General features: G+C 37.0%; 1 protein-coding gene across 12 annotated transcripts in view; it reads right to left on the bottom strand.

The window, feature by feature from the left end:
• RBMS3 (RNA binding motif single stranded interacting protein 3) overlaps positions 1 to 15768 on the bottom strand; it is a 691543-nt gene that overhangs the window by 100719 nt on the left and 575056 nt on the right. For 9 of the 12 annotated variants that reach the window (XM_032861016.1, XM_032861015.1, XM_032861014.1 and 6 more), the window contains 3 exons: positions 15652 to 15698; positions 2883 to 2979; positions 528 to 578 (listed from right to left, as the gene is read on the bottom strand). In XM_032861016.1, the coding sequence (XP_032716907.1) occupies positions 528 to 578; positions 2883 to 2979; positions 15652 to 15698 (195 nt within the window). The remainder of the gene's footprint in view (positions 1 to 527; positions 579 to 2882; positions 2980 to 15651; positions 15699 to 15768) is intronic. The other 3 variants (XM_032861021.1, XM_032861026.1, XM_032861025.1) reach the window with 1 other exon arrangement.

Raw genomic sequence — 15768 nt, 5'->3', positions numbered from 1 at the left:
TAGCAACCTTGCTATATATACATATATATCTTCATCTATTTGTATGCAACTATCTTCATGTTTCAAATACATTGCTTTGAGTCAATGCTTGGCCATAATACTGAAAATTACACCCAGAGCACATCAAACTGCATCCAAAGAGAACAAAGCATAACAGGAGAAGTAAAACAGGAAGACTTTCCCCCTATAAACGGATTTAATTGTCCAGAGTTCAGAATTCCTGCACGAAGTAGAAATTTCCCATTCATAACAAATGGTAGACATCAGCTTAGGAGGTTGACTGCTACTTCCTCCAAGGTTTGTTCTCTCTCTGTCTCATTTCTCTTCTCTCTCTCTTTCTAATTCTGCCATCTATCTATTGTACATGCTTTTGTAGAATTTCAGGAACAGCTTTTCATCTGGAAAATATGGCTGCCTGAAAGAGGTATGGAATATAACAAAAGCTTTACCCCAAAGCTTCTATGCATTACAAAAGCTTGCACTTGGATAATAGAAATATTTAGCCTCAGGTGACTGAGAACACTTACTGTTGGTTGCATAACGTATGGCGGATGAGGCATCCATGAAGTACTCTGGACCTATGCATCAAACAGCATTTATTAGCACAAAGCAATCACAGAGAGAACTTGGTTCTTGCGTTCAGTGGAGTCACACTAGGTCATAAGAAAGTGGAGTCCATCTGACTGTACAGCTAATTAGTGCTCAGAACTAAGGATAGAAAGGAAGTTCTCAGACCTGATTAATTTGGTCCCAAAACATGGTAAAATGTAAAGCAAATTCCTATATCACCAGTGCTGGCTGCAGTGCCCGCATGGACCCGGGTGGGCCTTGGAGCATAATCTGAGCTTGGTGTCAGAGGCTAGAGTCTTAGGAAGCCTCAGGGACCTCCTACTTAGAGGTCAACTCCCAGGGATAGATGTAAGTCATAAAGAGTTGACAGCTGAGACTTCCTCTTTTTCTGTCATTCGTTCTAATTTCAAATTCTCAAGTGATCCCATCTTGGAAATAAGTCCAAGTGGTAAAAGTTGGGGAAGAATTAAAGAGATCAGTCAGAAATTCGGGGGGAGTGATTTGGGTTAAACCCAAGTTAGGCAAGCTTGTGATTTTTTTTTTTTCTTTCATGGTAATTGGTATGGCAAATAAAAATGAGAATTTGAGCCAACCAAATGTTCAGAAATGTGCCTTGTCAGCCAAATGAGAAAGTCAGCTTGTAAGGGCTGATTGTCACTTAGAGAACCCTGATCACTTTATTTTCAATACGCTCACACTAACAAAATCGCCAATGCACTTTAGGTTAAAAAAAAAAGGAAAAAGAAAAAAGAAAGTGGTGAAAGGCGAGAATCAACAACAGAGGAAATTGCTCTGATTCTTTTTTGGAGAAAAAGGAGCTAGAGTTAAGTTCCACTTATGAGCCCTCCCAAGTGAAATCACTTTTCTGTGGATATGTTATTCATGTCACCAAAGTTCTCTACACTGGGGCTCACTGGGTGGTCTTGGCCGAAACACAGGCCAAGTTTTTTTTTTTTTTTTTAAATGGGCAAAAAAAAAAAAAAAAAAAAACACACACACACACAAAAAAACCCCACAAAAACACACATTACAATCAGGCAGGCCTGCGGGAAGAACAAAAACGGAACAGCACCTGCACGTAGCCTCATGGGTCCCAAAAAAAGGCAATTAAGAAATCATCCACTCTGAGACCCTCAAATGCAATTCCCATGAAAGTCTATTCTGTTTATCCACCAACATGTATCAAGAATCTAAGTGCAGAAAAAGAATGAAAATGATCTGCTACAGGGGGGATCAGTTAGGAAAAAATGTATATAGTCTCAAGTTTGATGCTTTGACAGTTGGGACATCCTGGAATGAAGTATGCAATGGTTGAATAAGGTGAAACTTCACTGAATTAGTAGCAGTCAGTGACATTACAGTTTTACCCATCGTAAAACATCCACCCCCACCATCTGCAAAATACAGAGAAACACATGCAAGCACGCACGTACACTCTCTCACTCTTTCTCTCTCCAAAGTTTTGAAAAGTGACACGAGGAATCCTCTATATGTAGCATCTACAGGCACTGTCTAATTAGAATTAGAAGAATTGTCTGAAGAACAATATGAGGTAAAGAGAAGCAGGGAGTAATAGCACATTCGATAACTCAGAGGAATAAGACGAGGAGTATTTTTTTAGGGAGAAGTATGACTACGTTAAATCCACCTGTGTACTTAGAATTAACTGGCTACAACATCTGCTTTAGGACACACACTGAATCTTGGCTTTTTTGTTTTGTTTTGTTTTGTTTTTCAACATGTGGAACCCGTGAGGTCTTTTCTGACCTCTTCGGGACTGAGAATGACGTAAAAGCAGGAAGTAGGAATAATGTTTTACCACTTTGAGAGTCCTCCCTAATTCTTGGGGAAAATTATTTAATATCTGTCCATGTAGCTTTGCAGAGACACACAGGACAACTGTGACAAAATGAGATGACAACGATAAAATATCTTGGAGTGAGTGAGGGGAATGCCAGATGTGTGCTTGTAGAGAAGACACAGTAGGGAACGTGACAATCCAAATCACCGACAACCAACAAAGTAAATTCTCAGTGGCAAGGAGGCTGCACTAATGTTGGCTGGAAAGGAGCATAATCATAAAAACTCAGCAGGAAGAATGAAGAGCACGGTGGACTTTCTTATTCCGTGAAATAGATGCAAACGAGCCCTTCAAAGTGTGGGCTAGAACTTGAGAATTATTTAATTAAGATGTGACTAATGTGTTTGAGGACAATTTAAAAAAAAAAAGTTCTACTGTGTCCCTTTTGCCTTGATATCATCTATTATTGGCCAGAAAGACCTCTCCTTGGGTGCAGGTAAATCGGACATACCTGGTATGTGGAGACAGGGGAAGCAGCAATGAATGGCGTGATAGATGTCTGTGGAATCATGCGGTTGGTTGCAATACTGTACGGTGAAGAATAAAATCTGCAAACAGAAAACAAAAAAAGAAGATTCATGAAGCTGCTGCTTGCCTCACTTCGATTCAAATGCTACCAAGCACCTCTGGGAAAGACAGAGTTCCACCCTCGTGTTTTTCCACCAACTGTGAACAGGAGCGTCCAGGAGATTTATAGCATTTGATGCCACTAAGAGAAATAAATCGTTCTGAACAAAATGACAACTTTGAGTCATCTTATAAAATTGGCTGCACAAAATCTCTTATGTCGGGATGAGTGTAATAGTATGTTTAACCAACAGGGGGAGAAAAGCCATGGGCATTAGTTTTTGTCGTTTTTCTCTTTCTTTTCTTTCTTTCTTTCTTTCTTTCTTTCTTTCTTTCTTTCTTTCTTTCTTAATGCAATGTTAAAGCTCTTTGAGGGAAAGGCAAAATGATAGCAACAAGCTTTATAAAGGTGGCCGATGTTATGTGTCCACAAATTGCATTTGTCTCGTCATTCAAGAGAATAGGGTCAGCTCCTAGAGAGTTCTATATAATTTGCGCTAGGAAGAAGTCCATGGACTCATGTGGAAACTAAGCTAAATATTTTCTCCCTGAAAAGAGAAGAAAGTAGGCAATTTGTGATTTGTGTCCAGCTGAGGATAGGAATATTTTCTAGATACAATCAGGGAGATATTAGAGCTCTGTGATATACTCCTGTAGACTCTGAAAAGCACTGAGATTTTGAGTCTTTCAGGGCCCTTCATCGAACAATTATAAAATGATAGTGGGCAAGATCAGAGTTTCACAAATCATGTCTTTCTACAGATCTTTCAAAGGGCAGCTTCTTGGTACTTAAATCAGTGACATAGCCATCTCTGCTCACACTTTACCTTATAGAGTTTACACACTACCTAACGCTCAAATTTGTCAGCAGATTTTCAAATCATGTTTCTTCCTTCCTGTCTCACTGGTAAGTGAAAGGCCAGAGTGGCCAGCCACAGAATGGAAAAAAAAAAACAAACAAGATGCTTTTGATGGATTACTTCACTGTTGTGAGGATAGATTAGGAAAATGGGTTTCAGTGGCAACAAAATCATTATTTCACTTTGCTGTACTCTTAGCAAAAATCAACTGCTACTTTTGATTTTTTTTTTTTAATAGCATCACTGAGGTTGGAATTTCAGGGCCAAAAACTTCATCCCTCAGAGGTCACTGATATTTTGAATAGAGACTCTCATGGATTACCCTTCTAAAGAAGCATTCTACAAGACTCCCCCTGAATGTAGGAGTTCTAGATTTCAAGGTTTCCAGGATTTAATGAGGAAATTCTTTAACCTTAGAGTCTATAAAAGCCTTCAAGCAAGGACTGGGAGACTATAGTCTTAAATTTACTTTATCTAGCTCTCAACAAGGATTATAAGGTCACACTCTTGGTTAAAAAAAAAAAAAAAAACAAAAACTGCAGCTGCAAAAGTTGCTCTGTTACACATTACATCCTTACTATCCATACCCATCAGACCTCTAAGTTTATAGTTGTGCAATTAAAAAAAAATGATACTGACTGCATACAAATCACAATGGCAAAAGAAAGAAAAAGAAAGAAAGAAAGGGAAAGAAAAGAGATAGTCCTAGTGTTGCCAAGGATTCAGAAAATGTGGGCTTCTCATTTGTTGCTGGTGGAAATTCAGAACGGTATAGTCATTTTGGAAAACAGGTTGCCAGTTCCTTATGAAGTTAAACACACACATACCGTACAACTCAACAATCCTAGTGGTAGATATGAACTCAAGATAAATGAAGAAACCTTATGTTTACACAAAACCTTAAAGCAAATGTTTATAGCAGCCTTATTTATTGGACTTGCCAAAATGGGGAAACAAGCCAAGCATCCTTCAACTAAATTGATAAACAAACTGTGGTACCTCCGTTCAGTAGAACACTACTACGCCATAAGGAAAGAACTACTGATACATTCAACATGATGAAACTTAAGTGAATTACACTAAATGAAGTAAGTCAGGACCAAAAGACTCTATATTTCATAATTCCACTTATATCACAACATGAAAAATGCAAAACTATAAAGAAAGAAACTATACAGATCAGTGGAAGTCAAAGGCTGAGCTTGGGGGATGGAGCCAACTAAAGACACATGAGGGAATTTTGGCAAGTGATGTAACTCTTCTGTCTTGATTATCTGGTGGTTCTATGACTGTGTACTTGTCAGAACTCATAGACTTGTACACTATAAAGAATGAATATATGCTCTATGTAATTTCTACCTAATAAACCTGACTTCCAAACAAAATCAATTACTGTGTAAGCGAACATCCATCCTTTCACTTAAAATATATATATGTATATATGTATATATATACATATATACATATATATATATGTATAGATCATTTACTATTTGTACCAAAGATAGGTAAGATAAGACTCTAAAACATTATGTAGACTCTCTGCTGAGCCACTTAAATTGTATCTTATCTGTACACTAATCAGCCTAAAATCTCCCAATGGCTCTTCATCGAAATGAAAACAAAATTTGCATTTCTGGTATTGGTTAGCACAAACAGGCTACTGCCTACCTCTCTAGTATTTTCTCCTACCCTTCTAAATCAGCCAGCTAGGTTCCAGCCACACTTACCTTCTTCCGTCACATGATTCTGTCATTCTCACTTCTGTCTTGTGCCACTAAACTTATAATTCTCTCTACCTGAAATGCTTATTTCCACAAATCTCCCTAAGGCTACCTCTTTCTCATTATTGGTCTCACATCTCCTTTCTTCAGAGAGGTCTGTAGCTAAAGTAGCAACCACTATCTCCACCACCTTTGCTCTCTATTCCTCTCCTGTGATTTTTTTTTCCCCATCACTCTTATCACCATCTAAAGTGGTGATTTTTAAAAATTTCTTTATGTATGTTATAGACTGAATGTTCATGTTCCTCCAAAATGCACATGTTGAAGTCCTTTCAATGTGTCTATATTTGGAGATGGAACCTCTCTGGAAGAAACTGATGAGGTCAACAGGGTGGGGCCCTGATCTGATGGGATTAGTGTCCATATAAGAAGGGACACTAGAGACCTTGCTCTCTGAAAGGCTGGGTGAGGACATAGTGAGAAGGCAATCATCTACCAGCCAGGAAGAGATCTTCACCAGAAATGAGTTAGCCAGTCCTTGATCTTAAACTTTGAGCCTCCAGAACTGTGAGAAACATAATTTTTATTGTTTAAAACCACCTAAAAAATGCTATTTGGGGGACGCCTGGGTGGCTCAGTTGGTTAAGCAGCTGCCTTCAGTTCAGATCATGATCCCAGAGTCCTGGGATCGAGTCCCACATCGGGCTCCTTGCTCGTCAGGGAGCCTGCTTCTCCCTCTGCCTCTGCCTGCCATTCTGTCTGCCTGTGCTCGCTCTCTCTTCCTCTCTCTCTCTGACAAATAAATAAATAAAATCTTTTAAAAAATGCTATTTTGTTGTGGTGGTGGAGCTGACTAATACAAGATATTACTGACTACGTTTTCTATCTAGATGCCAGTTTTGACAAAGTTGAGGACACACTGTCCTCGTTGCCTAAAATAGAGCCTAGGACATAATAAATACTTAAGAACCATAGATCGAATGGATGAATGAATGCAAAGAAGCTTAAGGAAATAAGTAGTGATTTCAGTATAGGATGGTCAATGCCAAGATGACAGGAGCATAGAAGACGGGTTCCTGAACCAGTAGAAAGCAGATGGGTGACAACCCAGAGAGGCCAACATTACATGTTAGTAAATGTTCAGTGGAAGCTTAATCGATACTTGCTTTCTAAGCAGGCGAAAGTATTAGCAACTAGGGAAGAGTCCTTTTCTACAAAAATCATGATTTGCACTTAAAAATCCCCTTTAGATCTTAGCCTTGACAGATCTTATTTATGAAGAAGTGAACAAGAAGACTTGGAGCTCATAATGACCCCATTCCACCCACGTCTATTCCATAATCACCCCACAGTCTTTCTTATTCACCATGCTCTGGTTTAACTTCTGTTAGAGAAATCCAGTTTCAGCCTCTCCCACAAATGGAGTGAATCATGACTCTCACTTGAACATGGCTGGTTTATTTTGTAAAACTGAAGTATTAAAAGTATTAAAATTATTAGCAACTGAAGTATTAAAAGTGAAGGCAATGAGGATTGGATTGACAGGCAGAGTTTACAGGGAATGTTATGGGGAAAACAGGGAGAAGAAACATAAAGAAACCAGCCAACTAAACTGATACTTACAAAGGGAGCCCTTGGGGGAACATTTATTGTATTTTTAAAATTATTTATTTATTTAAAAATTTTTAAAAGATTTTTTATTTACTTATTCACCAGACAGAGATCACAAGTAGGCAGAGAGGCAGGCAGAGAGTGGGGCGGGGAAACAGTCTCCCTGCTGAGCAGAGAGCCTGATGTGGGGCTCGATCCCAGGACCCTGGGATCATGACCTGAGCCGAAGGCAGAGGCTTTAACCCACTGAGCCACCCAGGCGCCCCTGCATTTTTTTTTTTTATTTGCTCTAATCCTATACAGCACACAAGAATGATATTTCTTCTTTGCCAGCAAGTTCCAAAACTGCCACTCAAGTCAGAGAGTTATTTAGAATGGAAAATATACTGGGAAGAAAAGACTCTTCTAATTCTCATATTCTGAAATAAGCTCTTCCCAAGTTCAAACATAAACTGGATGAATTTACAGGAAACCCTCCTTAAACCATGTAAAGAAAAATTGCTATTGCGTCGCAGACTTAGAGGTACTGTATCTAAAGAAAATGTATCAGGCCAGGCTCTATAAGAGAGAACTGTAGAATGAGTTTCCCAATCTTTCCACTTCTTCTCAGTCCCTGCCATGTTTAAAAATACTCCCACATGGCCATGATGTTAAAAAAAAAAAAAAGGAGAGACCATCCAAATGGATGCTTTAGGCATAGGCATTATTGGGGAACAGGAAAGATAAAATTGAAACATTTTAGCCATAATAACAAAGCTAAGGTAATTCTAAATATGTGACTTTATGTTTTTATATCATAATATATGCATTATGCCTTGAAAATGCTTTTATAGAAAACTGGGAATGAATTCTTAAATCATTTTCCTGGGAATAGTTTACCCTTTTAAGTCACAGACACACACACACACACACACACACACACACACACCCTACAATATTTTTTGCAAAAATTCACATAACATTTATGTGTCTGATAAGTGTTCCTTTTATACTCTCTATCTAGTGGCCCTAAACTAGAAGCGATTTTGTTTGTTGGAGAACATTTGGTGGATCTGGAGATACTTTTGGTTGTCACAACTGTGTGGTGGGCTGTTACTGGTATCCAGTGGATAGAGGTCTGAGATTTTGCTAAACATTCTACAATGCACAGGACAGCTCCCATACGAAAAATGATCTGGTCCAAAATGTAGTGTTGAGGATGAGAAAACTTGCCTTAGGAATATGAACTAGTTGCTTCTGGAGAGATTTCATTTGAACAAAATACCAAATGCTACAGTGGCTAAGAGAGTTAACTAAGCATGATCTATCTATAGAATTCTAATCTGGCCTTTGAAAAAGTTATTATTTTTAAGGAATGCAAAGAGTTACTTGGTTCTCTGGCACTTAAAGCAAGTGGGCTCTGGAAGTTCAGAATATGCAAGCTGAGGTCACTAATAGGACATGATTTCGCCTGCAGGAAATTCATCTTCAGGGGATTTGGCCGTCAGTAGTAATATGGTGAAATCTTATTTCACTGACAATAAAAATAACATGAATATATCAATAACTGCAGGTAGAATGTTTTTTTACTGAAGAAAACACACAAAATCCTATTTGCACACTGAAATCAACAGCACTAGCTCCTCTCTCATGTCCACAGGCAATATTGTTAGAGTCAGAACCACGAACACTATCCTCAGGGTAACACTATAGCATAAGATTAATAAGTTATTGGTCGTTTTTATTGTAATACCACTGTATCCTTCACATTAGATTCCATTCCTAGTGTAATAAGATAGGGTTTCTGTATCACTTAATATCAAGTGCCCATATACAATAGCTGGCAAACCAGTGCTATAGAAACATTTTTTTCATGTCGCTCCCAAGAAAATGCATTTTATTCAAATAAAACAATCCAAGAGGCTTTTACACAGCACCTCTTGCTGAAAAGGACACTGGAAAGATGAGATTTTGAATATGTGGAGTGATTATTTCCCACCTCCCACACTCATATTTGAAAGTGATGGAATTTCATATTGGACTGTTAAAAAAGCAATAGGGGAATTGTAATAACAAACTGTAGACTTACGCCAGACAGTTCTGAAAGAAGAAGAGGCATTTTTATTCTTGTAAGTTAGCCTAGAGTAAAAAGTACTAAGGTTTCATTTTTCCATTGTGATCCAGACACTTCTTCACTATAAACTTCAAAGCCTTAGATTGATGTGACATTGAACTAATTTTTTGGAAAACAATAATTTGGATAGATTCAGGCAGACGACAGAACTGACATTTTCTACCATCTAAGTTCAAACAGGATGGATTCCCCATGGTTGGTAGTTATAAATGCTTGTTCTTCGTTAGCTAAAGTTGAGCTCAATTTGGGAGTATTTATTTCAATTTCATGTTGCTGTATTAATGCAGAGGTTATGGAATTCAGAACATATTTAACTCCTGACACAATTTAAGCTACTAGCCACAACCCAGCCACATACTCAGAAAGCCCTGGGGCTTACTACACTTATGGAAAACCAAAGGGTCATAAAATATGTTCTTAAGCTATGATGTGGGTCATCTCTAAGAGGAAATGTTCATGTCAGTGCTCCATCAAGAAGCCTTCTGAATCCCTCGTTAGAACACAAATGCCTCTTTTTTGTGGTCCTATGATATTAATTTTCTTTACTTTTCTTTTCAAAAAGAATATAAAAACATAAACAGTGAAAAATAAGTCTCCCTTTTTTCCCTACTTTGCAGTACTTGGTTGGCGCTTCTCAGAGAACTACTGTCATCATTTCTTTTGTATTCTTTCAGGAAGATTTTATACAAATAAAAGTTAATATATACATAGATCTCATAGTACTTTGTGTTTCTACCACAATATTATTTGCACTGTATCCCATATTGGAATTGTGTGCATGTTCATTGTCTCCAATATAATATAAAATTTTTCCTTTTCAAATATGCATCACCAAAATGATTTTATACAGTGCAATAGACAGATATTCAAAAGAAAAAAAATGTTGAATTGAACTCAAGTGAGGATTAAGCAATGTTTAAGAATATTAACTGGATTAGAGTGAGTTACAACTGTATCTTTGGATACTGATTATTCTATGCAAAATGAGACCAGTTTTTTTCCTGGAGCAATAAACATATCTCACTCTGTTAGGTTACTGCTGCCTGCCTGAGTTAGGGTGCCTGCTAAATCGAATACAGCAACATGAATAGGGAGTAGCATACTCTATTCTGAACATTCATGTTAGATCCCTTAATATGCTGAGTAAGTTTTCTAAATCACCTTCCACACCTCCAAGATGCATGTGTTAATGTTAAGCCAATGGAGAGTATGTTGAGAAAATATTTGTGGTTATCTCGATATCTTACAGGCTTAGAAATTATTGTTCTAGTATCCCCTATTCATAAAACGTTACCATACAAGACAACAAAACCAAACATGAACAACATATTTTTAAAATCATCTCTATGAAGTAGTGTCAAATGAGTAAGATTAATTCACTGCAATCTTTGTCTTCTTTCCTTTTCATTATATAAAATTTCTATCTTGTTATCGACAACACAATAGACAGTATGAGTCTTCTAAAACTCCATTCTTAACTCAAGATGTGATAAATTCATGGGCAATTTGGATACTTTGGGTGAAACTGGAGGCCATATACTTAAAGAGAAACAGATTAAAGTGTTACATGGGGACAGAGTAAATTGATGCTGCGAAAGGAATGGTTTCTCTAATGGCAATTTGTTGGGGCCAAGAAGATATCATTGGTTACATTTCCTATTTCTTCTTTAACATTTACGATACTGGGTTAAACAATCAATAAAGATGAATAAAGCATGAAACCTGCCTTCACTGAGTTAATATCCCAGCAGGGAAATAAACATGGTGTCAACAACTACGTGGTAAATAGACTGTCAAATGTATCATGGTACCTTGAACTCTAATGCAACAATAACATCAATACTTACACTGACAGTTACATTGTACCATACAGAGTTCCTTTAATCCTTACAAAGTCTTACTATCATCTCCACTTCACAGAGGAGCAAAACTAAAGCACAAACAACTGGCCTGTTTCTGGTGAATAACATAATTTGGTTGTGCATATTGGCAGGCTGATTCTGGGGTATGCACTCCCAACCACTGCTCATACTGTTTCTCTTCTGACTGGTTGTGTAATTAGCTTCTGCCTGGAATCACTTGACTGTGTCCTTCAAAGGACAGCAGTGTTTTAAAAAATGATGGAAAGAAGGAAAGAGAGAGAGAAGGAAGAAAATTACCATTCCCTCCAGGCAGAGAATTCCATGAGTAACAAGACACAAAAATGTAAAGTAGCATGGAATGTTCTGAGAAGGTTCATATGATTTTCAGGAACCAAGTTATGGGGTATTACTAGTATACATATCTAGACATATATATGTATACCTATATGTTTATGTACATGTATATGTATATATATATACATAAAACATATATATTATATATTATAGTATTATTAGTGTCTGTGTGTGTGTGCATGTGCACACCATTCTTGGAAGTTTGAGTTTTATTCTATAGTTAGGAAAGTCTACCTAATACCTTAAACCAGACAGGGAGGGAGATGATTACCGGATTACATTTTAATTAATTAATTAATATATGTATTATATATTTATATATATTATATATTTATTTTAAATATGAATGTATATTTATATATTATTTAGATATATATTAATTCTAATAATATAAATAAATGTAATACATTTATACATTTATATATAAAATTTATATATATATATATACACACACATTAAAAAATGTGAAAACGTTTTGTAGGAAAGCTATATTAGACACAGATAAAAGATTAGTACAGGTAGGAAAGGAGACTGAATGAACTCAACCAGTGGCAAGGAGCAGGAGCTGGGGTGAAGATATAGTTCAAAGATAGACTGAATAAGTTTTAATGACCAATTTTATCAAGAATGTTGTAAAAGAGAGAACCCAGAGAACCGGAGTTTATGGCCGAAATGGCTTTAGAGTGAATTATTGGGAAAAAAAGGAAGCAAATTTCATGATTGGTTTTCATTTGAATTTGTTTGGTTTGTATTAGGAAACACTGATGAAGTTAATGATCTCACTTTGGGACAGAAAAGGTATCTAAGAGCAATACCTAATAAGCAGTTAGAAACACAGGTAATAAAATAACCAGCCAACCAAAGAATAATTATTGGGCCCTGCATCTACTTATGAATTCCAAGTGTCAGCTTGGGAATCTTCAGGTTCCAAAAGCAAGAGGAATGGATGAGATCAACTAAGAAAAAGACAAAACCCTAAGAAAGATTACTGTAAGTGGGGAAAAGAGGAGGAATTAGAAGAGACCAAGTGAGTGGGAAGAGTACAGAGCCAGAGGATCAGCAGGGAATGGAGCTGTGGGATCCAAGAGGTAAGAAATTTCCAAAAAGGTATAAATGGTAACAATGACAATTCGAATGAGGCAAGATATCAAATGGCCTAAGAACCAAAAGGGTGTCCGTTATAATGGATACATTTGGAGATCATTGGGAACATCAGCAAAGGAAATTCCAGTCAAGTTTGAAACCAGACTTCATAATTTAGTAAGCTTCATTGGAAAATAATATGGGAAGACTGTGTAAAGACAACTGAAGTTGTTTAGCAGTGAAAAGAAGGCTAACATAGTGTGGTCACTAGAAGTGATGTCCTAGGTATGAAAATTGTTTTGCTTCTACCCTCTTGACTGGTGGAAAAGGCTTCAGCATTTCTATAGGCTGAAAGGAATATTCAGCGGACAAGAAGGTATTGAAGAGAGGGACTGGTCAAGGGCATACAGTTCTTTGTCAACAAGAGTAGATCAGATGACAGGATTCTCAAGATGGGTATCCTCAGCTTCTTAACAAAAATGTGTTTCATGAGGGAACTATTCATTGCTGTAAATGTTTAAGTGGGCCGTGAAAAGGGTGAACCATTTTTGCAACTCTTCAAATAGTTCCAAGGATAGAGTGTAACACTGTTGCTATAAGGTACAGAAAAAGATATGTCATAGAGAGGCTGATTTAAAATGCACAGATGCATAAGAGACTCTTAATCTCACAAAACAAACTGAGGGTTGCTGAGGGAGGGGAGTATGCAGAGGGTGATTGCTATGTGCTATGGTGAGTGCTGTGAAGTGTGTAAACCTGTGGATTCACAGACCTGTACCCCTAGGGCTAATAAGACATTATATGTCAATGAAAAAATTAAAAAATTTAAAAATAAATAAATAAAGTGCACAGATGGACCTGCAGCCAATCTCAATGTGGCAAATGGGCAGCGAGTTGAAATGTGAGGAGAGGGCCTGCGGAAGGGAGAAATGTTCCCTGTGTTCCATGCAGTCCTCACACCCTCCAACACAGCATTAACCCAAAGCTCCCTTTTGGTGGCTCAGATTAGGAACAGAAATCCCTTTTTACTTTCTCTTTAGGTCTGTGGTAAATCAGGATAAACACTTGGAAAAGTATGTCTTTCAAGAAGACAGTCAGATTTTAAATTATGCATCAGAAAGACGATTGCCTAAAACAATGCATAAGAAAGCATCATTCTCTCATTGTAGTCCAGGCCTAGGTCACTGCTGCATTTCTAATCCTTCATGTAGAGCAATGGGTAAGAAGGAATTTATAATAGATATATAGATAAATATTACAGATGGATATATACATACATACAGGGTATGCAAAATATTAGTACTTATTGAAGCTGGTTAGTGAACACATGATACTCATTCAATTATTATTTCTATTTTCATTTATGTATATACATTTCTAATTGCACCTACATGTATATTTCATGTATTTGATTCTGCTCCCAAACACCTTAAGTTACAAATATAAAGTACTTGGTACATAGTATGTGTTCAATAAATCTATTCTCTTCCATTATAATACCTATTTTCTGTCACCATCACTTAGCATATAATGCCTTATTTCATTCCTTTTGAGTTAGTTATTTTATTTCCCCAGCTATACAATGTGATTCTTGAGGACTTTCTTCTGCATTTCTTTCCTTCTTTTTACCCTCCAAGTTTATAGTGCCTTATTGGAAATAAGAACATGTTTACTGGATAAATCCCTAATTTTGCTCCTGGAGAGAAGTTTTGATTAAAAAGGAAGAAAGGACTAGACTCCTTCCCTAACTTACCACCCATGTTTACTCTTTTATGGAAGGGTGGACTCTGAGTTCCTTGAAGGCAAAGATCTTGTCTCATACAAGATTTTTTAAATCTATAAAGCATAGCAAAGTGCTTGGCAGACTCATTGGATGTTTTTTGAATGAATGAATAAATCACTTACTAAATGAGTAACTTTATTAAGAATAGGAGATATTTAAATATTCCCACTATCTCACAGATTTTCATTAAATTAAAGGCAGCTGATTAAATAGAAAATAGAGCTTGCATCTTTTTATCATTCTACATTGATCTTAAATGAGGTCTTCATTCTGATTGATTCTTTAATGAGACTATAAGACAGAAAACTGAAAGCCATGGAGAAATCCAAGATGGAAGGCTATGAAAATAAAATAAGCAACCAATCAAAGAATAAAGAATAATTACTGTCAATTGCAGGACAGTCAAAGCAAAGAGAAGGGATTGAAACTGAGAAGAAAGCTTCAACACAAGATACTCAGAATCACAGAATTTTTGAGAGTTCAGGTCATGTAGTTTGTCTTATTTCTCAAGGAAGGATCCTAAGCTATGTGATTTATTCTAAGTAAGAGGTTATAAATTTCCAGATGCTTATTAAAATAAGGAGTAATGGGTGTCTGTGTGGTTCAGTTAGTTAAATGTCTGACTCTTGATTTTGGCTCAGGTCATGATCTTGTGAGACTGAGCCCTACATTGGGCTCCGTGGTGGGCATGGAGCCTGCTTAAGATTCTCCATGCCTCTCTCCCTTTTCCTCTCTCCCCAAACATAAATAAATAAATTAATGAAATAAATACATAAAATAAAGAGGGAAGACACAATCACTAAGTTTCTAACTTGACTCTGTCCATTGTCTTCCCCTAATAGCCAGAAGAAAATAGCTAAAGAATTATTTATGTTTAAATGAACTGGAAAAACACTAAAATCATTGGAATTCTAGAGTTACCAGCAGGGGAATACTCTTATCCCAGAGACACACAGGTACACCTTCCAGCTTAGCTCTATCTGTGCTCCCTCTTTACATTCCTTATTCTAAGGGAGAGAGAAAAAGAGCATGAGGGAGGGACATATAATGTGGGTAGAGACCATGCGGGAACAGAGGACATGGAAGATGTTATGAAGTCAGAGTCACACATGAGAAGAAAAAATTATAACGATAAGAAATGTTTGGTTTAAAGTTTCTTGAAGATTTAAAACAAAAGAATGGTTTGGACATTTTTCTTCAGTACTGATTCCAGAGATCAAAGATACCTTAGCAATTAAAATAGAGAAAATGTTGTCTACTTACCCATTCTGTATGGCAGCTGTGGGGTCATAGGTCAGAGCCATGCCAGCCTGTATACAGGAAGGAAAGAAGAGAAAACAAATCTTAACACTTTTATCTTGGTTCCCAAAACATTCAGTA

Source organism: Lontra canadensis, unplaced genomic scaffold (genome assembly GCF_010015895.1).
Source record: "Lontra canadensis isolate GAN:19392208 unplaced genomic scaffold, GSC_riverotter_1.0 scaffold20, whole genome shotgun sequence".
Classification (NCBI taxonomy): domain Eukaryota; kingdom Metazoa; phylum Chordata; class Mammalia; order Carnivora; family Mustelidae; genus Lontra; species Lontra canadensis.
This window is presented reverse-complemented; position numbering and strand designations above follow the sequence as displayed.